The sequence below is a fragment of the Ambystoma mexicanum genome, chromosome 2p, assembly GCF_040938575.1.
Source record: "Ambystoma mexicanum isolate Mex_15411 chromosome 2p, UKY_AmexF1_1, whole genome shotgun sequence".
Classification (NCBI taxonomy): domain Eukaryota; kingdom Metazoa; phylum Chordata; class Amphibia; order Caudata; family Ambystomatidae; genus Ambystoma; species Ambystoma mexicanum.
In genome coordinates this window covers 222,819,294-222,844,227 of record NC_090923.1, presented here as the reverse complement: position 1 = coordinate 222,844,227, position 24,934 = coordinate 222,819,294, and the positions used below count along the sequence as shown (strand labels likewise).

Here is a 24,934-nt window from a genome sequence, read left to right as displayed (position 1 = left end):
TAAATCCTTCAAGAGTATCTAGGGCCTTTGGAAATGACAGACCCAAGTGCACTGTACTGTAAGGTACATTGTATACTTGTTACATGTTGCATAAAAGTTACAACCTGGACAAGAACTAAGGGAAACAAAGTCTCCCAGTACTGACTGTCTTAAGGGCATGTCAGTTTCCCCATAAAAAGTGAGTGAAAAGCCCAGAGAAGTGCAGCAGAAGGCCGGGCTCCTCTGGTAAGTCAGACTATGGTGTTTAAACAAAGCAAAAAGTTGTGGGGGGGGGGGGGGGGGAGTGTACACACCCGGAGGGAAAATTACACATGAAATGGAAATCTTTCCTAACGGCCAAAGCCACAACCAGCGGCGCAGGCTGGCCGGGAGAAAAGGTAGAATTCCCTGTAGTACCCATAATAGGAAGTGACCAGTTTTAAATACCGCACTCACTTGAGCAGACATAGAAAGTGAGGCAGACAGATGGACACTGACATTTTTCACCAGAGACACTGGAGCAGGAACCACAGTATGTCATAGAGATGAAGACCAAAGTGCAGTATCAGTTGAAGACCCTACCACCAGGACCGAAGTCTTGTCCCTGTTGAGCTTCAGCCAATTGCTACCCATCCACTCCCCCATGGCCGCCAGACAATTGCACAACCATAACAGTTGTGTGATTTGAAGGCAGGTTGTTCATGCAGGGGCAGCTGACTGGGTATTCCATGCATGCATGCATGTGGTTCTGCAGGATCACGCATATTGTAGCATGCTCCAATGGTGGAGTGCTGACATACAGGCACAGCTTTGGTAATAGCAGCACATGGGACAGTCGAATGGCTTCACGCCCCCACATCCCCTCCCCTGGTGATGCATGCTTTGTGGGAATGGGTATGGTGGCTTCGTCTGTGTCACTGCCATGGCTCTATGGGACGCTGCTATGCTGCCAGCAGCGGTGCACTGTCTTGTTTTGTGTTTGGATTGCTGCACCCATGCCGGTGCAGGAGGCCAAGTACTTCCCTGAGGCTTGTCTGCCATGCTAGCATGGGGCAGGCCAACTGGGCCCGCGACATGTTGATGTGACTGCTGTGCGGTGCTGTGGTAACTCGCACACCACAATCCTGCTGGTACTGGGGGCACCAGGAGGGGTGTGGGGCTGCATTCCACTTTTATTGGTTGCTTGCCACACCTTCACACTGCAGTACTGCTCAGGGGTGCACTTGGTGCCCTACCACCCAGGCTGCTGTGGAGGGTGGCTGATGTGGCACCCCATCACTTCCCCCTGATTGTCCGGCCCAGCTGCTGGGTTTGTTGGCATATGTACCCGTCTTCTACCTCCTTTTGTGCTAGGCTGACCTTTATGCATGGTTATTTGCTGTGGGTTGTGGGAGGGTGACCCACCACCTGGCTACTGGCACTCTCTTCCGCTCCACCGACTCCCTCAATACCCTCAATGTCGAAGATACTACTACACTTCTCCCATGGTGTCAGGACTAGGGGCTTGGTGGTATCGCCTCCTGTTATCATGGCCTCCTGCCAGCGTTGGGTGAGGAATCCCTGCACCCTGACTGTTAAGTCGTTCCACCTCGTGCGGCAGTCGTCTGTGTCACGGGGGACACTGGCTACTGCAGTTACTTTTTGGGCCTTTTGACACCCAGATGGCAGGTATTTTTGCGCAGCCCTGAGGTTTACACGGTCTGCTCCCATACAGCTCCTCAGAGGGCTGCGACCTAATCTGTGAGGACTACCAGCTCTTCCTTTACTAAATATTGGCTTTCGGAGCCGGTTTTTTGGCACCTTCCCTTGGGTCTGCTCCTGAGACATGTTGCCTGGGACTTCTGGTTCGGATGGCTGAATGAAGTGGGCGATTCAGATTGGATTCTGTTTTTCAAGATGGGCGTCACCATGCTTCCCGGTCTGGCGATGCCATTTCTGCCGGCACTAGCGCTATTGGCATCGGGATTTCGGCAGTGCCTTGTTTCAGCGCTATTTACGCCGGGCGGTATTGGTGTTGCAGCTGGAGTGGTGCGCGGGTTCACGCCAGGTTGTGATGCTGCGCTGATAGCACTGCAAGTCCTGGCGATAATGCTAATTCCCCTCTGCAAAATGTCTGCCGGAATACCACACAACCTGTGATGAGGCCCGTAGTCCTTTTTGCAATAGCCACATATTGTTCCAGGGTAGGCTTCCAGTTTGTCAAAGCCTGTCATAAATATTTTTGTAGCATTAGTTCATTTCTTATGCTTTGTTTGTGGTTCGGGTGATCTTTCAGGCTGCTACTAGGCTTTGGACTGTTGCGATGTAAGATTTGCATTTCAGTTGCGTGAGATAGGAACTCCCTAGAGTCCATTTTTTTGTTGGCAAACTGTTTGCTTAACTTGCCAATGTCCGATTTCTTGTTTCTGCTGCTCGATGTGCTGCAACTTCCTTCAGGAAGTTTCCTTCTTTCAGGTAGACATTGAATTTCAAGCAGCAAGTGGTATGAAGGTATTTTTTATTTTTGTTTTCTTTTTAATTTGTATAGTGCAAATCCCCTGGGGGACCAAACAGCAAGCCACATCTAGGCGCAGATCTTATATAAAGTAAATGAAGCATTATTCACCACTCACATGATGTTTCTCCAACGGATGTTTTGATTTGTTTTCTAAAAACTGTCAGATTCTATCTTCCTTAGATGTTGCGTTAGGCTGTTCCATGCACGAGCGTCGGCCACCGAAAACCTCGGTTTCTCTGAGGAACTCCGCAGAGAATGTTCAGCTTTTCTGATAGGAAGGAACCCATCTTAAGCTGCTGCTTACGATCGCTCAAACAAGTCAAACCATTTCTGTGCTTCGTTGGAGACATGTGCCACTTCACTTAATCTAGCATTCATAATTTGCTGGTCGACTGTCGAACGCTGCCACCAGTTTAACATAATAAGCATGCTAACATTGCCACGATCTACATTTTCAAGTATGTCATCCCATACTTTAATCCGTGCAATCTCCGTTCCATGTCCTGGCCTAAAGTCGGACTGGAATGTATCAAGAAGGTGGTTCTCCTCCCAAATGTTTTTCGAGTTGCATGATCACAACCTTTTTAGAATCTTAGTGGGCCACACCAACCCAGCATTGGGGCGGTAGTTAGCCTATACAAGGGGGTCCAGACTAGGTCTCTTTTTAATAGCGGCGTCAGCTATGATTTCTTTAGATCCTGTGGCACACATCCCTGAGCTAGCGATGCATTAACAAAGCTCTGCATTGGTCTGCTCAAGACTTCTGCGTGCTTTTGTGCTAAGTATGCCGGAATAGTATAGCTAAGATTTGTTGGTTTTAGTGCACCAAGTTTTTAGAGGTCTCTTTTTGCACTGGAGTAAAATTCAACTCCCTATTTGGGGGTATTCCCTCCACCTCATGGATCGGCATAGTGGAGTCAGGTTCACCAGTGAATTGACTATCAAAGAAGTTATTAAAGTCATTAGCCATCTTCAAACTTTGGTGCCGACCAGTATTGATGCAAACATGATTCACTAGCTTTCCAATGATCTTAAATAGTTCTTTCGGTCTATTTTGAGCTACATTAATCTGATTTTGTAGGCTTGGTGCCTTTGCCAGTCCGATCTCCTCTTCTTATAGCACTTTAATGCTGATTTGGCTCTTATGCAATCTTCGCTAGACTGAATCGAGCCCCATCTCTTTTCAGCTTTCCGATAATTTCTTTGTTTTATTTTACCGTCTCACTAAACCATTGGGTCCCTTTCCTGGTAGTTTAAAACTTTTTTTGTTATAGGTGCAAGGAGATCAGTTTACTTGTAACTGTTGCATTAGGCACGTATAGTCTACTTCGCCTTCTGATATGTCATAACATTCTGGGATATGTAGCATCAAATTGACGTCGGATATTCTGTCCAGATCTTTCTTTCGTCATCAGTAGTCTATGATAGGAGATTTTATACTTCTGTGTACGGTAGGCATCAGTACCCAGTTAAATTGAACCATGAAATGGTTAGACCAACTGACTTGATGGCCAAATTATTTAGCCTAAATCCTCTATCTTATGGGATCCAGACAATGTCCAGTTACATGAGTGGATTGTTATGAGAGAAGGCTGATATTATGTGAGTCCTGAATGTTAGTAAGATGTGAGCAATCCACATTTTCGGGCTCATTACACCAAACCTTGAGATCCCCAACAATCTCAATGTTTGGCTGGTTGCTTACCTCCACCACCAGGTAAGTTCCATGGCATTAAGGAACGTAGAGGGTGGGTGGGCCTGGACGTCTATAACCTACAATAAGTCTAAAGGACTCGGTAGGTGAGAATTGGAAGGAACATGTTAACATCTGTGAGGTGCGATCCCATTTTAAGGTATCAGTACTCTGAAAATGTCTTATCTCTATAGATCATAGCCACTCTGCCTCCCCTTGTTCCATCCTTATTTAACCATTAAATAAAGTAGTTAGGTGGTGTCAACGTACGGAAATGTGATTGGCATGTCTCTGTGAACCATGTTTCTGTAATCATCATTATATCAATGTCATTCATTCGAATGAAATTACTGAAAGAGACAGCATTCCTTATGACAGACCTGGCATTGATGAGTGCTAACTGCAAGCACTCATCGGTTACGGTCGCAATGAATACGGCATCAGTCGGCACTGCCTGTACAATCTTGATTTCTAGTTTTATTCAGAGTGCGTAAAGAAATAGAACCCCGATTGTTATCCTTCACTGTGAGCAGTAATTCTTGCGTGTAGAAATAACACATACCGTTAAACTGTTAATAGACAAATGTCAATAAGGGTAGCTACCAACCCACCTTAAATGACTGATATCCCTTCAGCGTTCCGCGTAGGCACATACGCCGCGGACCGCCACAGACCGGCTTGACTCAGTAGCGGCGGCACTTGCACACTATCAATTTTAATTACAATTAAATCTGTCTTCTTAAAACACAGTTGCATTTTCTAAAAGAAACTAAAAAATCACATTGTAGTGTATTGCTAAGCAGGAGCAAATTTAAACCGTATTTAAGCAACAATCACATCCTAGTAACGTGAAAATAAGAATTGAAAAACTGTCTATTCTTTGCTCCTATGGGAACCCTATGTAGCCAGGTGTAGTCAGAAATGGGCAATGGTCTACCTTGTTATTGTCAAGTGCAGTCTGTGGATTGGGAGACTTTATTAGGGCAGACCACATGTTATTTATGGACCCTGTATGACTGTGTGGTTGGATACAGATTGCCTTTGTGTGAAATGCCCCTTTAAGGACTTCAGTGACATTACATCGAGTGCTAGTGCAAGAGCCTGGAGTGGTGATGCACAGATTCATCATTGCTGCTCATGCTCTAATTTCCTTTATTTGTACATTTTATTTTCTATTTATGTTCCTTGGCCTTTATGTTGAAGAGCTGTTTTCGCAGCAGGCTTGAGAGAAACAGGATTGAGAGGTCACAATTGCCTAGTAGGTTGCACAAGTCGGTGGGCTTGAATATAGGGCTTTTAGCGTATGCCTGTGTTGCATAAGGTGGCTCTTGTGAGCTTTCTGACTGCTGGCCCGATTGCATTTGGCAACTAAAATTCCCATGCTGACTGTTATTCAGGGTGACGGTGGATGTTGCAGTGCTCTACTCTTAAACGGAGCACCACAGAGTTGGCATCTGCCATTGGTAAGCCTATTGAAGAAATGCATTGCCGAGTGGGTCATAGGGTTCCTGTAGGACTTATGCAGCAGATTTATGGTGGTTCCTATCCTTTCCGTGCCATGGTATGGCCCACCCCTTACATTGCACTAAGCTGCATGCCTCAACTACCTGCTGTGGACTGCTAGGCAGCCTTCTGTGCCAGGTTTTCCTCTGGATCAACGTGGGTGGGCTGGTAGGGTCTTCTGCTGGCGCTTGTTGCCTGAAATGTAGCCACGAGGACTAAAGCACTTTCATGGAGAGACCATTAAATTCGTTATTTATTTATTTTTGAAATTTTTTTTTTTTACTGGTTTGACAATCATACCACTGTCCACAGAGACTAATAGGATTGTATGAGATAAATCAAACATGTTCTGTAGCTATTTAGTTAAACATGTGCTCCTTTTTAAGCAATATAGTTAATTTTGAACACGTTGCAACTTATTTTTGTTTTTTAGCTTCTATTTAATACTGGCGAACAGGTACATTAGGAGCACAGTTTTGCATTACATTTCTTGGTTTTCATAGCAAAATCGATAGGAGCATTTCGTGACACATCTTAAGAGGCAGCAGTTAATGCGATCCACATATTACTTCCAATTCAGGACAAGTTAGTCGCAGCTTTATCACACAGATCGGATCGGAAGCATGCTCAGGCATCTCTAGGTCTGGAATAGGAGGGGAGAGTGGAGACATAGTTCTTTGCATTCTTGACCCCAAGTCAACACAACTAGCCATTCCTTCATACTGGTGGGGAAGGGGGGGGGGGGTCCTTTCCAATTTAATAGGATGGCTCTCTGCTATCAAGCACGCAATATTCACAAAGGTCCGGTGGCTTTTGCTGCAGATTGATGGCTATATACCAAAAAGTGCTCTCTGCGGTTTGTGTCAGAGGGATGTATAACATTTCTGCTATTGGTCCCAGTAATAACCCTGCCGGGGGCACGAACAAAACATGTGTAGGTGGTCGGCTGGGATGTGACAGTATCTGGGACAGCAGTGTGGCTGCGAATGGGCCCTTTTAGACAATCTGACTAGTGTGTAGTAGCCTATTTGGAAGTTTAAATTGTAATCTAAAGCTTATAGATACTTTACTGGTGTGTGTACACATGAGGGTCCATTGTTCATCCGTTAGGTCAACGCCAAGCTCCCAGGACAATCCCTGCCGAGCTCGTGAGGTGGGAGGTGAAATGGTATCTAGTAACATCTTGTATAGTGCAGATAGGGTGTGTCTACAGTCCCCAGAATTTGTGATGTAGGCTAGGCATGCGGTTTCTGGGGGTTCGTCTGGGTAAAACGGCCACCTAGTCGAGATGGCCGACCTCATAGTGTAGTTTTGAAGTCTGTCCCTGCCAGTGTTCCCATGACCAGGCTTTCAAGTGGAGGGTCTGAAAAATGTGCCTTCTGGGAATATGTCAGCTAGAGCCCTATTACTCAGGTTTCCCCACTTTGTCTGGATCGACTTTTCCCATGTCGGTTGAAGCTCTGGGGAATTTCCACAGGGGAAGCCAACGGTAGTAGGGACTGTCGGTTCCCGCGAGGGCGAACATTGTGCGCCATGCACTCAGTGTGGAGGCGAACGGGTCTCGGTGGCGTTGGTCTATTATGAGCGTTTTTGGGGGTGGGGGCATGTAACTGTCTCCGTAGCTGTGCACACACAGGTTTTTGTTACAGCTCACCTGAGGACACTGGTTTTAAGGTAATGGCCTTTCGTTCATAAGCTGAAAAGACTGCTGCTCCAGCCTTGAGAGATTTTCCTTTGCATTGTTTATTATTTTTCTGTATATTACAAATGGTGCATTTTGACATCCATTGTTGCTTGTTGGTGCTTATTGTTCCATGCTTTTTTCAGTTATTTGATGAGGACAACCCAGTTCACAAATCTGGCAATAAGTATCTTTTCACCACCGAGGGACATATTGTGCCATTGGACAAACGCCTTCGGGACTCACTTTGGCAGGACGTTTTTCCAGATGCTGATGAGGGGAATATTGTCAACTTGAGACGGAACATCAATGAGTCAAATTCGAGCTCAAACGTAAGTTAGACCATCTCTTCACTTGTGGGGTGGGATAGGGGCGAATAAATATCTTGTCTAAGCCTAGATATTACTGAAAAGGTGGTATGCAGCATATTGAATTGCAAATGTCTCCAGTTTGTGGCAGAAAGCTCTTGGCTGCAGCTTTCACGCAGCATCTGATTTTATTATTTTCTTTTTTCGTCTACACTGGTATACTCTTCCCCCTGTTGCACCCCCCACCCCCTCCCAGTCTCCTATATCTCGAATCCTAATGCTCATGAAGGCTCCTGAGGGACACAAAGTTCCTCAGTTAGATTTACTGTGTATCTGATATCTCTCTGCATAGCTGATGGTGAGGTTCTTCCAGGATGGTTATCTCTTTAAACAGTTTCAGGGAACACAGAATAGCAGTTTTCTTGGATGACCCGGACTACTATCCTGGTTTTAAAACCCCAGTGTGTGCACTTATAGCCAACCATTATTTCTATTGTAATGTGAAACAGTGACTAATGTGGCCCTTTGTGTTCATGACCCGGGCGGCCAAGATCAGACCTTAGGAAAGGATGCTTCAATTTAAGGTTAAATCCACATCTAGAGAGGCCAAGAAGCTGCTAGTCACGTGTCTGAATACCTTCCTTGAACCATGTGCCCTTTGAAAAACCCAATTGACCAAGGTCTCTTCTCTCCCCTTAAAATTAGAAGGAAATTGTCAGCAGCCATGCTGAAAGACCTGCAGATGCCTAAACCAAACTGAACCATGCTACTTCCCTCTAGGAATCTGGCAATAGGAAGTGTCCGAGGCACAAATTGTTTTTTCTGGGGCTATTTTGTCCCAATTTATTAGACTTCTAAAGATGTTGCCTTTTCCCTGTTTGATCACAAAAATAAAATGCTACAAACAGAGGGGCTTCTACTGAAGTCCCCTTGCGACTGCAACCCTTTTTGATGAACTGTCCTGTGGTAGCCTATGTGGTGACTAGGAAAGTGGTGCTTGTATTACCCTTAAATTGTGTTTGGCGTAGGCTGGTGGCATTTATTTTTAAACATTTTTTTGGTTTTTAATTAATATTTTTGGCTTCGCCAGGTATACAGCTAGTTTGACCACATTAATACCCCAATTGCAAATGTAACAGTACTGTAAGGCCATTAGAGTGCACTTTTATGCCCTATTTCTTGTTCTCTTGACCAATAAAGGCCCTAGTGCTAACATATGGACCCGGAGATCCACTCCTCACCCAGTTCAGTGATTTTAAAATGGCCTAGCTTTTTTCTTGTCCCAGGCAAACCAAACCTAATAAAACAAATGATTTGGGTGGACCTTGGTGTTTGGCAGTGTATCCTATTTGACAGATATACCTCCTTCACCTTTTGTGGTCATGTAGGCAGAGGTCAGGATATATCTTCATGAGCGTTGTGACCTGATGACGGTAGCAACCCAAACCACTTTAATAGAATGGCTCCAAAATAAAAGTATTTCTGATGTTTGTTAATCTGCTTAGAATCACATGCTGTGCATAGGTCCGACATCCAGTGGTCACTGCGGAGTATTGCATTTTGTTTTCGTAGTCGAAAAGGGGACGTCGACAAGGCGTGTCTGAAACACTATCCCTATAGTGACGTGCGTTGTACCCACAATCCCTCACGCGTCGAGGTTCCTCAGATTGTTTTTTTCCGCCCAGCTACGGGTCGCCTTTACGCGGAGCTCCTCGAGAGACATTGCAGATTTCATCTCCTCGACCTTTGGTCGTTTTCTTATATTATATAACACATAGATCCCTCCCTCGACGCAGTTGTGAAGCTGTTTCTCCGCCGAGCAAGATCTTCGACGGAGGGGACGAGCGGAGGAGATCCTTCGGCGTTGCTGAACACGTGGCCTGGCCTCGCAGGCCAAATACAGTAGGGAGAGTGGGGTCGTGGGACATCTCTTGTTTCCTTTCTGAGAATGCCTTTCCCTTTCCCCTTCCTTTCCCTTGGGGTCGTTATCACGATTTACTGCCTCAGCTACGGAGAGGACACCCTTTAGGTTTTGCCCGCGTTGCAAGGGCAAGTTCACTTGGAAGGACAAGCATTCACGGTGTAACCGCTGCTTGCCCCTCGATCACAAGGAGGAGGGTTGCACGGCTTGTCGGCTTCTTAAGCCAAAGACTCTAAAAGACCGTACGGTCAAGAGGTGGGCGACCTACGCTATGTCGAAGGCCGATTCCTCACCCGCCGCCGCTACCACCGACAGTGACGAGGAACGTGATAACACGGCCTCCGCTACGGAAGTCGTAGACCCCTCTAAAGAGCGCTCGCGCTCTTCGTCGTCTGTCCCCGGCCCCGACGGGCTCGGCTCACGCCCTGCTTATGGGGATGAACACCCCGGCGACACTGACGCACACGATACCACCCATAAGCACACAACCCACGGCTCTTCTTCGTCGAAGACGAAGAAAGCGTCAGCGCCCAAGGAGACGCAGGTTCCACCGGCGGCCTCCTCGGACCGTTCAGGTTCGAAGCCCCTCTCTCAACCGCAGCCGCGACCAGCGACTGGGCTTTCGGCAAATAAGGGCGCCGCCCCCAAACCATCAGCCGGCGCGCACCAGCAGAGAGCGCACGCCGCCGTAGAACGATCGACACCCGTAACGTCGAAACCACAGCCCTCCTCTGACAAACTAGTCGCAGAGAGCTTGGTGAGGATCGTTGTAGCCGACACCCAGAAGCATACGCCGAAAGACACGTCGAGCGCTACGCAAAGGTCGAAAGACACGCCGAAAAGGCCCGAAGAAAGACCGGGACTACCCCCTTCAGTCGGGGGGACCCCAGCACACCGGAAGGCTTTTCTGACGGCGATGGGAAACTTTCCTCGACGTTATGGGAGAGGTCGAGCCGTTTTCAGGCGGAAGACACTAATTTTCCCCCGCTAGACCGCTCAGGGGTAGCCCATGAGACCATGGAAAGGCTCCATCTCTGCATGGAGAGGATGGAGAGGTTCATGAAGACCCAGAACCCTCCCACTCCCAAGAGAACAAGAGAAGGGCCTCAGGAGGACCCCAGGGCTAAATATCCGAGACTATTCAACCCCTCCCAGCAGGACACAGCCTCAGATTTCCATAATGTGTATGACCTCACTGGTGAGGAGCAATACTTGGAGGAGGAGGATAAATTTGTGGACGATGAAGAGGGACAGAACCAGGAGGAAGGTCTGGAAGACAGCCCAGACATGGTAGGAGAAGGCTTCGGAGAAAATCCAGAAGAAGGGCCTTCACATCCCTGGCAATCCCCATCAGTATATTCGGACACTGATGTCCTGAACCTAAATCCTCCTGACAATTCACCTGTTAGGAACACGTCTCCCATAGAAGATCAGCCCACATTCAATGCCCTGTTGCGCAGGGCAGCAGCACATTTCGAACTGGACACTGGGGAGATCTCTCCTGAAATAGACTTTGTGGAAAGAGTAATTAAGGAGAAACCCCCGGTCAGCCACCATTCCCCTCCTCGCTTCAGTGAAGAGAAGAATCATCCCTTCGCTATCTACGCCCGCACTAATCAGGGGAGTTAATCCAAGAATTGAAAAACTTTTCACTCCTTCAACCTCAGACCCGCTGTACATCAGGGGACATTCTATTCCTGACTCCCTTGTAGTAACTAATACAAGGAAGAGGGCAGGGGTGCCGCTGTCCACCAGCGAGGCACCACCTGACAAGGAGGGCAAGGGATTATATGCCCTTGGAAAGAGAGTCACATCCTCGGCTGCCTTTTCTGCAAGAATTGCGAACAACAATTCCTTGCTAGCTAGCTACGCGGACGCGCAGTGGGCCAAACTGCGCAAAGACGCTGAAGAAGCGCCGGAACCGCTACGGACCCGCCTGCTATCAACTATTGGCGAGGGAACCCAGGTCAACCAGAGCATTGTGAAGAACTCTCTGGATGCTGCAGAGACATCGGGACGTTCCCTGGTTCAGGGAATACTCCTAAAACGCCATGTATGGCTGCGTAACTCAGGGTTCAAACCGAAGACACGGGCGTCTTTAATAAATAAACCTATTGAAGACTCAAACCTCTTCGGGAAAGCGGTGGATGAGGCTCTGGAGATGGCTAAAAAAGAGTTTGATGCTATCAAAACTCTTGACCAGATCTCTAAGCCCACTACCAGATGCGGCTATGGCAACAAACGCTTTTTTTCGTGGCCAACGCCAACAGAATCACCAGCAACAGTACCCTGCCACCAATTACCAGACCAATAGTGGGCAGTACAGCCAAAGAGGCCAGCACCGTGGCAAAGGGAGAGGTCGGGGGTCCACTCCCAGAGGCTCCCAAGCCCCCAACAACACCAAGTGACGCAAAGATTTGCGGCCCCTCCCATGCAACACCGGTCGAGGGCCGGCTAACATCCTTTCTTCCAGCATGGGAGGGAAGAACGTCAGACCGCTGGGTACTTTCCACCGTAGCCCACGGATTCTGCATCGAATTCAACGGTTCCCCAACATACAGACCCCCGAGGGGACAACGCATGACACCAGAACACCTTGCCATCCTTCTCCAAGAAGTAGACCAACTGCTGGAAAAAGGAGCCATAGAAGTCGTGCCTCTATCTCAGGTAACGGAAGGTATTTATTCAGTGTACTTCCTTGTACCCAAAAAGGATCTAACCATGCGCCCTGTATTAGATCTGCGCCCAGCGAACAAGTTTGTCAAACCCCAGAAGTTTCGTATGGTGACCTTACAGGAAGTGATCAACCTGCTATCACAAGGAGATTACATGACAACACTAGACATGAAAGATGCATACTTTCATATTTTAATGTTGCCAGCGCACAGAAAATAACTCGGGTTCATGATAGAGGGCAAACACTACCAGTTCAGGGTGCTACCCTTCGGCATAGCATCTGCACCAAGGGTATTCACGAAGGTACTGGCAGTGGCAGCGGCCCACCTGCGCAGGTTGTCCATCCCAGTTTACCCTTACCTCGACGACTGGCTCATAACAGGGGATTCTTACGAAACATGCTTCTCCAATACCCAAAAGACTGTAGACCTTTTGTTCCAGTTGGGCTTCTCCATCAACGAAAAGAAGTCCAGCCTAGACCCCAGCCAGATCAAACAATTCCTAGGGGCTCTAATTCAAACAAAGGACAGCCTCGTCTTCCCCTCCAACAAGAGGGTCCAAAACATGCTGTTTCAGATCCCTCAATATGTGGCCGGTCGAGAGGTGACGGTATGCAAAGCAACGCGCTTGCTAGGAATGATGGCGTTGTGTATTTATTTGGTACCTCACGCGCGCCTGCGCCCAATGCAAGAGTGGCTCAACAGCCAGTGGTGTCAGGCCAGCGGACTATGGGACGATCTAGTGGTGGTCTCGCAGGCCTTGGTTCTCTCGCTACGGTGGTGGACAAAGGAAAACCTGGTAAGAGGGAAACCCTTTGCCACACCCGCGGCGGAAGCCACTCTAACCACAGACGCATCCCTCACAGGATGGGGGGGGGCTCACCTATCCCATCAGACTGCTCACGGAGTGTGGACTCCGAACGTAGCATCCAAACACATAAATCTACTGGAGCTACTAGCTGTGTTCAAAGCGCTAAAAGCCTTCCAGGAACACCTACAAGGCAAAACAGTGATGATCCTTACAGACAGCACCACAGCCATGTACTACATCAACAAGCAGGGGGGCACCCACTCCCAGGACTGTCCAAACTGGCCCAAAATATATGGAAGTGGGCTCTCAAACAAAACATGTTCCTACTGTCACAACATGTACCAGGGGAACTCAATCTGCTGGCAGACAAACTCAGCAGAGATTTCCCCCTGCCCGAAGAGTACGAATGGCGACTGCACGAAGACATCGTCTTCGACGTCTTCACGCAATGGGGATTCCCAGAAATACACCTGTTCGCAACCCTGGAGAACTCACAATGCCAAAGTTACGCCTCCAGGTACCCCCAGAACCAATCCAAGGGGAACGGTCTGTCGATTCAATGGTCAGGGAAATTTGCTTACGCTTTTCCCCCCCCGACTCCCCTTCTCAACAAGGTGGTGCACAAGATGCACCAGGAACAAGTGACCATGATACTGGTGGCCCCAATGTGGGCCCGACAGCCATGGTTCGCTCACTTGATGGAGATGTCTCTATCTCCCCCAGTGAAACTCCCCTGCCCGTACAACATGCTGTCACAAGACAAGGGCAGGACTCTGCATCCATGCCCCCAGAACATGAACTTAGCAGTCTGGCTCCTGAGATCATAGAATTTGGACATCTACAGCTCCCGCAGAGATGCATGGACATCCTCAGGGAAGCCAGAAAACCTAACACTCGCCACTGCTATTCGAGCAAGTGGAAGAGATTTGTCATCTGGTGCAGAGGAAAGAGCATCAACCCGATTGACTGCTCTCCCACACATATTGTTCTATACCTGACCCATTTATTGGATTCAGGTCTAGTGTTCAATTCCATTAAAGTCCACCTAGCGGCACTTTCTGCATACACCACTTCCCAACTCAAAGTGTCGTGGTGGAAGATCCCTGTTATAAAGGCCTTCATGGAGGGAGTAAAGAGAATACACCCCCCGATAGCTGACCCAGCTCCCGGATGGGACCTTAACGTGGTACTTACCATACTCATGGGCTCACCATTTGAACCCATGCACAAAGCATCTCTTAAAGACCTCACTCTTAAGACTGCTTTTCTAATAGCTATCATCTCCATCAGGAGAGTAAGTGAACTACAGGCTCTTTCTGTTCTAGACCCCTTCGTTACAGTTCACAGAGATAAGGTGGTTCTACGCACGCACCCAAGGTTTGCACCGAAATTCATCTCGAAATTCCACGTAAACCAGTCTATAGACCTACCAACGTTCTTTCAAAATCCTTCCAACTTGGGAGAAAAAAGTCTGCACACACTAGATGTACGCAGAGCGGTCATGTTCTACATGGAAAGAACCAGACCACTGAGGAAGACTAATCAGTTCTTCGTCTCGGTGGCAGCAGGAAGAGAAGGGGATGCAGTTTCAAAGTCCACTATTTCTAGATGGATTGTTCAATGCATCTCTCTGCTATACTCTTGCTAAGAGAGAACTGCCCTTTAAGCCAAGAGCACACTCTACTCGAGGCACGGGGGCGTCCATAGCATTCATTGCAAATGTTCCCCTTGAGTCCATCTGCAAAGCTGCTACCTGGAGTTCTGTGCACACCTTTACAAAACACTACTGTCTAGATGCACACTCGAGATCTGACTCCCAGGTGGGACAGGCAGTATTAAGACATCTTTTCTCTACAGTTCCTTCTCATAACCCACCGCCAACTCCGGGTACTGCTCGCTAGTCTATGCACAGCATGTGATTCTAAGCAGATTAACAAACATCAGAAGACAATGCATTACTTACCGTAAAAGCATTTCTGATGGTTGTATCTGCTTAGATTCACATGCGCCCACCCTTCCTCCCCGCTCGGATGGAAGGAACATAGACTTCCTTTTATATCTCTTTTCTGTACTCACTCACGTCTAGAAGGCTCCCTCAGGGCAGAAAAATACAGAGGGACCTCGACGCGTGAGGGATTGTGGGTACAACGCACGTCACTATAGGGATAGTGTTTCAGACACGCCTTGTCGACGTCCCCTTTTCGACTACGAAAACAAAATGCAATACTCCGCAGTGACCACTGGATGTCGGACCTATGCACAGCATGTGAATCTAAGCAGATACAACCATCGGAAATGCTTTTACGGTAAGTAATGCATTGTCTTCTTTTCTATGTTCTATAAAAATAGTATTTTTTAATCGGACCATAAAATGCAATCAATTACCTAAACACTAGCAAAAACCCACCCCAGTGCAGAAAATGCCAACTCGTGTAGAATGGCACTCTGGGTAGATGAGCAGGGGTGTTCAGGTACTTCATTTCCACCATGTCCTCATTCACTGCACAGTACCTTATTCTTTATTTATTTTATTTATTTGTAAAGCGCACTTACAGCCCTCAGGCATTGAGGCGCTGTTGCAGAAGTTGTCTTATTTGCACATATTTGTCTTTGTTACGTGAGTATGCTTGGCTCATGGTTACAGTGAGCAGGAGACATGCAAAAGCATTATTGCGAATGGAGATCTTCATACAGTAGACATGATTTAGCTCTCGGTTACAGTGAGCAAGATGCATTTCTAGTGTACGGAACAGCAATAGGCTGGTATGAAAAAACAGCCACATTGAAGGGGTGAGGCCCTTAGGTGAACAGCAATGTTTTGATTGCTTTCCTGAACGCAAGGTGTTAAGGGGTCGACTGCGTAGTCTGGATTCTTGGAGCTTCCTGAGGCAGTGATTGAGCGTCAGTTGGCAAGCTGTTTGACTGGGTCCAGTATTGGTGCTGCCCAAGCAGCAACAGCGCATGGCACGAAGAAGCTTTTGGCACTTGCAATGTCTGGTTAGTGTAGCTCACAAGTGGTTCAATGCGTGATTCCGGTTGCAGGACTGTTTATTGATTTCTGGGTTGGCTGGAGGTCTATTACAGGGTTTCCAGGGACAAGGTGGGTCCTTCTGTTCTGCACTCCTAGTCAAGGGAGCTTGGCTGGCAGTGATCCTTCCCTTCCAGTAAACTGAATCCTGGTTCCAGTGCACCCAGCATTGAGGCCTTGGTCTAACAGTCACTGCCACTGTTGGGTGTGAGGTGGCATGGTGCAAGGGGATACTGCAGTGACCTTGACACCTACTCTGTGCCACTGTAAAACTGCAGCTGCAGATGTCTGGAGTAACAGCAAGACACATGTGCACACTAGTTTTGACATAGAGCATTATGAAGGGGGTAGGGGTGTGGGGGCGGGCCTGGCCTCCATTTTAAATAAGTGAATTACCCTATTGCTTTCCTTTATTTTAAACATGTTTTTGTTTTTATAGATCACATATTACATAATATATTAAACAATCAACTTCCCTGTCCCCATGGCCGGAGTGAGAACATTCCATTAGTCTTCCTTTATTCCGTTGGATCTCCAGCATTGCCAATAGCCTGATCTTTTGCGGGCACTATTGTAGCATGTAGTCACTTTGTAGGTATGCCAATATCTGCCCCCAGTCTCTTTTGAAGATCTCCTAGTCTCCCTGGATCTTGTATGTTACCCATTCTAGTGAAACAAAACTCCACACATTTCTGTAGCCAGTCCTGGATCGTGGGTGCTATCTGCTGTTTCCACTGTTGTGCCATCACCAACCAGAATGCAATCAGGAGGGACATAAATCCCAGTTCAAGGCATACATTAGTTTTCAAAAATTGATTAGCAGAGTTTGCTAATTAATTTTTTCTTGATTAGCAAACATCCTCATTTGATTAGCAATTTTGTACTGATGTTGTTAATGCCGGCAGAAGATACTTGTACCCAAGATATAAAATTAATAACAATACAACTGTTTTGTGTCCCTGCTGAAGTAAGCCATTAGTGAGATAAGTCGGGCCTGGCAAATTCTTTAAAATTCAACTAGACCTGCAGGTTGAGTAACTTAGTTTACCCATTTGACTGAAGAGACATGCACTAGACCCATGGCAACGGATGACGACAAATTTAAATTCACTTTCTGTTAAATGGTACATGTCACCACAAACCCACTTTAGGCATACTGCTGCCACCCAGAGGCCAGCCATACACAGTTGAACTTTTTTTTGTTTTTAACATTTACTGCAAACAATGTAAAGTTTATTTAAATGTTTCCCCTGCAAATGGTACTGGCCCTTTAAAATCTACTCGTCTGTAAAAAGATTAGCTGCATGAATGGACTCAAATACATAGATATGATAAAATTCTCTGAAAACAGTTTGGCCAGCTCTCTACTGCAGGTGCAAATATATAATGCAATCATAATCATAGCCCAAAGTGAGCTCTGGAGGCCAACTACAGTGTACAGTTTTGCAGTGGGTCTGTAGATCTACATACTGATTGAAACTATTGATCGCTACTTTAAGTAAATATCAAGTTAACTTTGCGTATTCATTATGTAAAAGACTAAGCAGTGTGGATGGTGTAGCAGGTGTAGCAGGCAGAGAACTGGGCAAACTAGTTAGAATATTGTAGTTTGCGGCCATCTCACTTTCAGGGTAGTGGGTATAAAGCAATATGACAAGATAGAATGTCAATGAGTATGGGATCAGCTCATGGTTTGAGCACCAGTTGCAAGTAGTATGTAACCAGCAGGCCACAGAGCTAGATTTGCCCTCAAAGCATTTGGCTGCGTGGTCATGTACATTTTCAAAAGTGTCCACTCGTCATATGCTATGATAGTTTATTTATATAACACCTATAAACAATGTATTTCAAAGCGCTTGCATATGATGCATCTTCACCACCAAAATGAAATCTAGTTTACACTGATATTTAGATACACTTAACTGTAAAGCATGGAGACGATGCAGTGTTTTACAGTAGGAATACTGTAATTATGAATTGCATAACCAATTACATTTTTAGAAAAGGAACTGAAATCCTTTAAAAAAAAAAAAAAACACATACTGGTCTTTGGCAGACAAGATACAGTTAGCTTAATACCAGTAGTATCCTGATTATGTCTGATTTGCAATTATTTGAAGAAATAAAAGGGGGGTAGCACTCCCACACAGGCCTTTCGGCACATGAGTGAAGGGGCTGATTACTGCTGCACTCTCTCTCCATTAGCCCCTTTGAACTTGCAGTCAACAGAGAATCGAGGGTGGAGAGAGCTCTGAAGGCAAGAGGAATGCTGGGTGAGCTGTATTTTCATAGAACAGGTTAACTTGAATAGCTAGGTTTGCTACACAAGTGCCAATTTAATTGGCAAACCTACAGAATTGCATAGCAAATTGCTCCGCGACACTGCTTATTTTATGCCTTGCAGTTTGTGCATTTTAGTATACATGTTCGACCCTGGGTCCACACATCCATACCCTTTCCCCTAGTAACTCTATTCCCTGAAACATTTCCTTCATCTGCCGCTTCACCCAGCACAAAATGGTTGTAACATTGGGCAACTCCACCAGATATGTCTCCAGTTCCACATGTCACGACCCACATCCAAAAATCCCTCTGGCAAGCCCATGGGCCAGGAGCGGTCTTAGCTCGGGTCTCCAATAAACCTAGGCATCCACTGCCTAGGCCCTCTTGGAGCCAGTCCTGGCGCCAGGCTCATACATAGTGAAGACATGTGTTTGGGGAACTACTTTATTTTGAAGCTGCCAGCCAACATGGAGGCATCCACATAGCTTGGCTCCTAGGAACCAAGCTATGCAGTATAGTGTTTTGGGTATGGTAGCCTAGCGACTACTTTCTTGAAACTATTTAAACCACACCCGACTTGGATAACACGCTTCGCGTTACTTTGCAATCCTGCAACGTGACGTTCACCGTGTCCAGCTATACCTGCGAACCTCTGAGAAACAGCACCTGTAAGGAAACAAAAGGAACATTGTTAGCAGCAGCACCTTACCTTCAATTTTCATCTTTAGCTGCCCACAGCTCCTGTGAACAGCTTCCTAGGATCAGCACGTCTCCCGGACCGACGGATCTGCAAAAAGGAAAGAAACAAGGTATTAGAGACATTACAACATAACAAACTGTGCCGAAAAGCTTACCTAGCAGGTCACCCCTCGACCAGCATCGCCTCGGAATTCCACACCCTGGGTGATCACCGCGATCTATGGGAAAAGAAAACTGGTTAGCAAAGGCAAGGCATCACTGTGCTGCGCATAGCGCCTACTTACCGCATCATAGCACTCGTTTCACGCCATCCTTTACCGGTGAGACCCAATTCAGCCAATGCACCACACTGGACTTCCGCACATCGAAGGAAGAGAAAGGAACATTATTAAACCAAGAAAGGCATGCAGGAATAACAACAATCTACAACAGCAATATGACCTACCTGAAAGACTTCAAACGGGCCGGCATCAGTGAAGTAACTAGATCGCATCCGCCCACCAAGGACAACGCGCCCCTGCCAAGAAGGCAGGGCGGAGAGCACACCTGAATCAACAATAATGTGAGCAGAGGCCCCAGAGGGGCTGAAGGCATACGGGGTGGTGGGAGGCTAATTACCCCAGTTGGCCAGTCTTGAACATAGCCCCCCTGTATTACAGGCAGAAACTCCCCCACTGGCCACATCTGGGAACCGTAGAGAAGGATACCAGCGTCCATACGGCTGGGTGGCGTCCCCGTGGATACCAGGTGAGCGTAACACCCCAATGCTTTACCCCTCCCCCAACATGGGGTCTGATGTCAGGGGAAACATTGTGAATTCTCTTGGGCGTGTAATGGCATTGGAGTACCACTTTAACCCACATCTCCCTTACCTAAATAGAGCGGGTTAGTTTTGGTATTATTCCCCACAGATATTCCCACTTGAAATGTTTTCCCCCAACGCCCTTCCAATTTTTTCATACACTTCTGTTGAACTATTTCTTTGTGGTAGTTTAAATGTTTATAGAGGTTTTATACCAAGCTTCTCGTTATGTATTCTTCAAAGGGGGTCAGTTGTCTTGTGGCTGCCTTGTTTTTCCTTGCGGTAACTAACCAATGTTTCAGTTGATTGTATTTAAATCGATCTTTCTGTTAACCCCCATATCCTGCGTACATTCCTCAACTGTCCTCCGGGCCTAATGTTGGTACATATCTTGTATCTTCTGGCATCCCACCCCGTCGAAGCTTTAAATGCTCCTTTTTGCATTCCCAGCAAAAAATCTGGATTACTGAACTTTGGGTAAAATGGGGATGGTTTACCTTTGGGGCCCCTTGCTCAACCGCCTGATCCCATGCTTCCACCCCTACTCCAATGATCTCACTTTTCTTTATATTTGGGTGTCTATGCTGTTTATTCGGCCACATTAACCACGAGAGGGAGGCTCCCGCTACTGCTCGAATTTGTCTAGCCCATATTCTGTTGATCATCTGCTAACCATTCTCACAACCCCTAGTTGGACTGCCTCATAATATCAGTGAAAATGGGGGAATGCTAGGACCCTTCGATTCCTTGGGGCTGTTAATGTAGACCTAGATACCCATGGGGTTTCCTTTTCCAAATGTATGATATTATGGCTCTGTTCAGGGATCTAAAAAAATTCTTTGGGACCCTGATGGGTAGTGCTTGTAAGTAATATAGTTTCGGCAGTATCATCTTTATTGCCGTCATTTGTCCCCACCATGTTTTTGTCAGGGGGTTCCATTTCCTGATGTCTGTCTTAATTTTTTCCAACATTTGCAGATAGTTTGCCCCCTACACCTGCTCTATTGTTTTGTTAGAGGTAAGCCCAATGCAATTCCTTTTCCTTCAATTTTTAAATGTGTTGTAGACACCAGCATATCTATTGCCTCCGGGTTTACTGATTTTGGACTTTGTCTATTGATCTTTAGCCCAGATATTTCCCCAAATACCTCCAGCTCCTTCATAGGGTCTGGCAAGGAGGTTTCTGGATCTGATAATGCTACCAGCAGGTCACCCGCGAAAAACGATTTGCTTCGTGCGCCTCTCCTGCCATTGTTATTGCCTGCACCTGCTCCGTTACCTGTAGTTTAGTCCCTTGTCCCAATGTCACCTGTCGTGATAGCATCCCATTTTTCGAGTGATGCATATTGTTGGTGAGTTATAGTTCGCCTGTACCATTCGAATGAATCCTGTACCAAACTCCATATTACTCAATGTGCAAAATAGCTGGGACCACTCGACCCTGGCAAAAGCTTTTCTGCGTCTAATGACACAAGTATTGCTGGGTTTTGGATCATGTCTATTTTTTCTATATGATGGCAGAGTTTGCGAGTATTATGAAAACGTTTGTCTGGTTGGTATAAATCCTGATTGATCTTGTCCTATTAGTTTCAGCAGCAAGTGTTAATCTTTCTGCCAATAGCTTTGTTTCTGATGCGTGTTAATCTGCTTAGAAACACATGCTGTGCATATGGTCCGACATCCAGTGGTAACCGCAGAGTGTTGCATCTTGTCTTTCGGGGACCGAAGGGGGACGTCGGCATAGGCTTGTCTAACACTATCCCTATCGTGACGTGTGTAGTACCCAAAATGGTCCCTCAGATTGTTTTTTTCCGCCCAGATAACTGGTCGGCCTATAGAGGTCTTACTAGAGACATTGTTTATCTTTACCGAATTGTCGGTTTATTCCCCGTTAAGTCACTTCGCCTATAACTACATCTTCGACGAAGACTACAGGGGAATAGTCTACGACTGTGGATTTCGGCGCCTAATATCCGACGGCCGGATTGTCCACGTGGTCGGGCCCTCTGGTCGACCTATACAGTAGGGAGAGTGGGGTCGGGGTGGCCATATTGTTTGTCTTTCCTCCTTTCCCCTCTTTTCCCTTGCGGTCTGGTCATACTTCCCTTTTGCTATGGAAAGGACTCCTTTTAGATTCTGCCCTAAGTGTAGGGTCAGATATCCTTGGAAGGACGAACACTGGACGTGTAACGCCTGTCTCCCCCTAGAGCACGACGAGAAGCGGCGTGCACACTCCTTCGGCCGAAGACCCTTAAGGAGCGCCGTGTAAAGCGGTGGGCCGCGTACAGTATGTCATGCGTGGAGTCCCCCTCCCCCACCGCCACACCAGCCGTAAGTGACGGGGGTACTTCAGATGTCCAAACGTCCAACGCGGATGTTATAGACCTTGAGGCGGACACTTGTAGATCCGCCACGCCCGTCCCCGACCCTTCCAGGCTCGACTCTGGTCTTGCTACAGGGACCACACCTGGCGACAGGGGCATACAAGTGCATCGCACTAAGCACACTACCCCTATGCCAATTTTGATGCCTTCGTCGAAAATGCGAAAGCGCCAACGGGGCCGCCGAAGTCTTCGCCGGTTCCCTCGGATCGCTCTGATCCAAAGCCTTCCCCCGCATTCGCAGCAGCGTATGGCGACTGGGCAATCAAACAAACCAAGGGCGCTACTCCAAAACCTACACGCTTCGAAAGTCAGGAGTCCGACACCTCAAGTTCCAAGGCCCGACAACTACGGCTAGGCCTCTACCCGGAAACCCGACCGCTAAGCCTCCTGGTGGCGCGGACGGTATTTCTACTTCTGACAATTCATTGGAGCTTTTGTCTCATGATGATTCTACCACTATCCAAAGTAGCATCGGAAGAATCGCAGCAGCGGTGGGCCTTATTCCGGTTCTGCTGAAGGTTATGGGTCAATCCACGGAAAACATTTTGGCGGATTGGATTCCCGGTTCCGATGAGATCTACGTAGATAGTCAAGAGACTCTCTCCGACACCCTTAGAGGTTCCCGTCGGCGCCAAAGGGCTGATGTCCAATGGAACTTACTCCAAGAAGGCCTCCAGGAGGTTCCTGAACCCACCAGAACAAAGCTTCTCGACATTGTTTCGGAGAGAAAGCTGGTTAACCAGAATGTGCTGAAGAACACCCTGGACACTGCAGAAACAGCAGGCAGGTCTCTTGCACAAGGTACTCTTCTGAAAAGACACGCATGGCTGCGTACATCGGGCTTCAGACCTGAGACTCAGGCCTCCCTCATTAATAAACCCATTGAGGAGACTAACCTCTTCGGGAAAGCAGTTGATGAAGCGTTGGAGACGGCCAAGAAGGTGCGGGAGACTTTTAGGTCTTTGCACCAAATTACACAAAAACCCTCCTCCCAGAGGGGTAACGATTCTCGGCGGTCCTTTCAAGGACAAGCCCGTGCCGGTCAGAACAACTAAGGCACGGGTATCTTCAACACGAATCAAGCATCCGGAAGCCCTACTTACTACCCCTCAAGGGGTCAGAAACGCGGCAAAGGTAGAGGCAGAGGCCCCAATCCCAGAGGAGCCACAGCCTCTGGTCAGAAATGACCACCAAGTCCAGGTCCCCTCCCATGTCTCCCCAGTCGGGGCACGATTAACATCTTTCCTCGGGGCATGGGAGGGGATAACTTCTGACCAGTGGGTCTTAAAGGCGGTCGCCCACAGTTATTGCGTGTAATTCGCCCAACCTCCACAGTTCAGACCGCCGCGCTCACAGCGCCTTTCACCGGACCATCTGGAGATCCTGATCCAAGAGGTGGAAGCTCTGCTGGGAAAGGACTCCATAGAAGCCGTCCCTATTCTTCAGGTAAACGAGGGTCTTTATTCAGTGTACTTCCTTGTATCCAAAAAAGATCTCACCATGCGTCCTTTTCTGGATCTGCGCCCAGCGAACAAATTTATAAAACCCCAGAAGTTTTGCATGGTAACAATGCAGGAGGTGATCCCATTGCTGAAACAGGGGGACTTCATGGCAACATTGGATATGAAAGATGCATACTTTCATATTTCAATGTTGCCACCGCACAGAAAATACCTAAGGTTCATGATCCAGGACAAACACTACCAGTTCAAAGTACTCCCCTTCGGCATCGCCTCGACGCCAAGGGTGTTTACCAAGTCCTGGCAGTGGCAGCAGCACACCTGTGCAGACGATCAGTTCAAGTTTACCCTTACCTCGATGACTGGCTCATTACGGGGGACTCGTTCAACACTTGTTTTTCGAACACCCAAAAAACAGTAGATCTCCTCTTCAGCCTATGATTTTTCAATCAAAGAGAAGAAATCCAGCTTAGTCCCCAGACAAGTAAAACAATTTCTGGGAGCACTAATTCGGACGGAAGACTGCCTCCAGCGAGAGGGTTCAGAACATGCTCTCAGATTCCTCAATATGTAGCCAGTCGTGAGGTGACGGTACGCAAAGCGATGCATTTGCTAGGGATGATGGCGTCATGTATATACTTGGTTCCCAACGGGCGGCTGCGCATGTGTCCCAAGCAAGAGTGGCTCAACAGCCAGCGGTGTCAGGCCAGCGGACAATGGGAAGATCTGTCAGTTGTCTCGCCAGCCCTCGTTCTCTCTCTGCAGTGGTGGTCAAGAGAAAACCTCTTGAAGGGGAAGGCCTTCACCACCCCTGCAGTGGAAGCCACTCTCACAATAGACGCATCCCTCACGGGGTGGGGGGGGGCTCACCTGCTTCAGCAGACATCACAGGAGTGGGGTCCCCTCAAGTAGCGTCCAACCATATAAACTTGCTGGAACTACTAGCGGTGTTCAAAGCATTGAAAGCCTTTCAGGTGCATCTGCAAGGGAAGGCAGTACTGATCCTAACAGACGGCACTACAGCAATGTATTACCTGAACTGTCAGGATGCCTTCCCCCCGGCATCCGGACCAAGCCCATCAGCCCCGGCAGCAGGCATCCAGGTGCTTACTAAAAACCCAGCAGCCCCGGCTCATGTACATTACTTTCCTCATGCAGACCATGCTGCAATGAAGTCAAGCCAACGTGAGGCCTGGATGGGACTATTTTA

The 24,934-nt window shown here is 47.5% G+C and overlaps 1 protein-coding gene across 1 annotated transcript in view; it reads left to right on the top strand.

Moving 5' to 3' along the window:
* The window catches only part of EDEM1 (ER degradation enhancing alpha-mannosidase like protein 1), a 224,568-nt gene that overhangs the window by 166,995 nt on the left and 32,639 nt on the right, over nt 1-24,934 (top strand). The window contains exon 11 of the mRNA XM_069643495.1: nt 7,500-7,685. Coding sequence (XP_069499596.1) covers nt 7,500-7,685 — 186 coding nt within the window. The remainder of the gene's footprint in view (nt 1-7,499; nt 7,686-24,934) is intronic.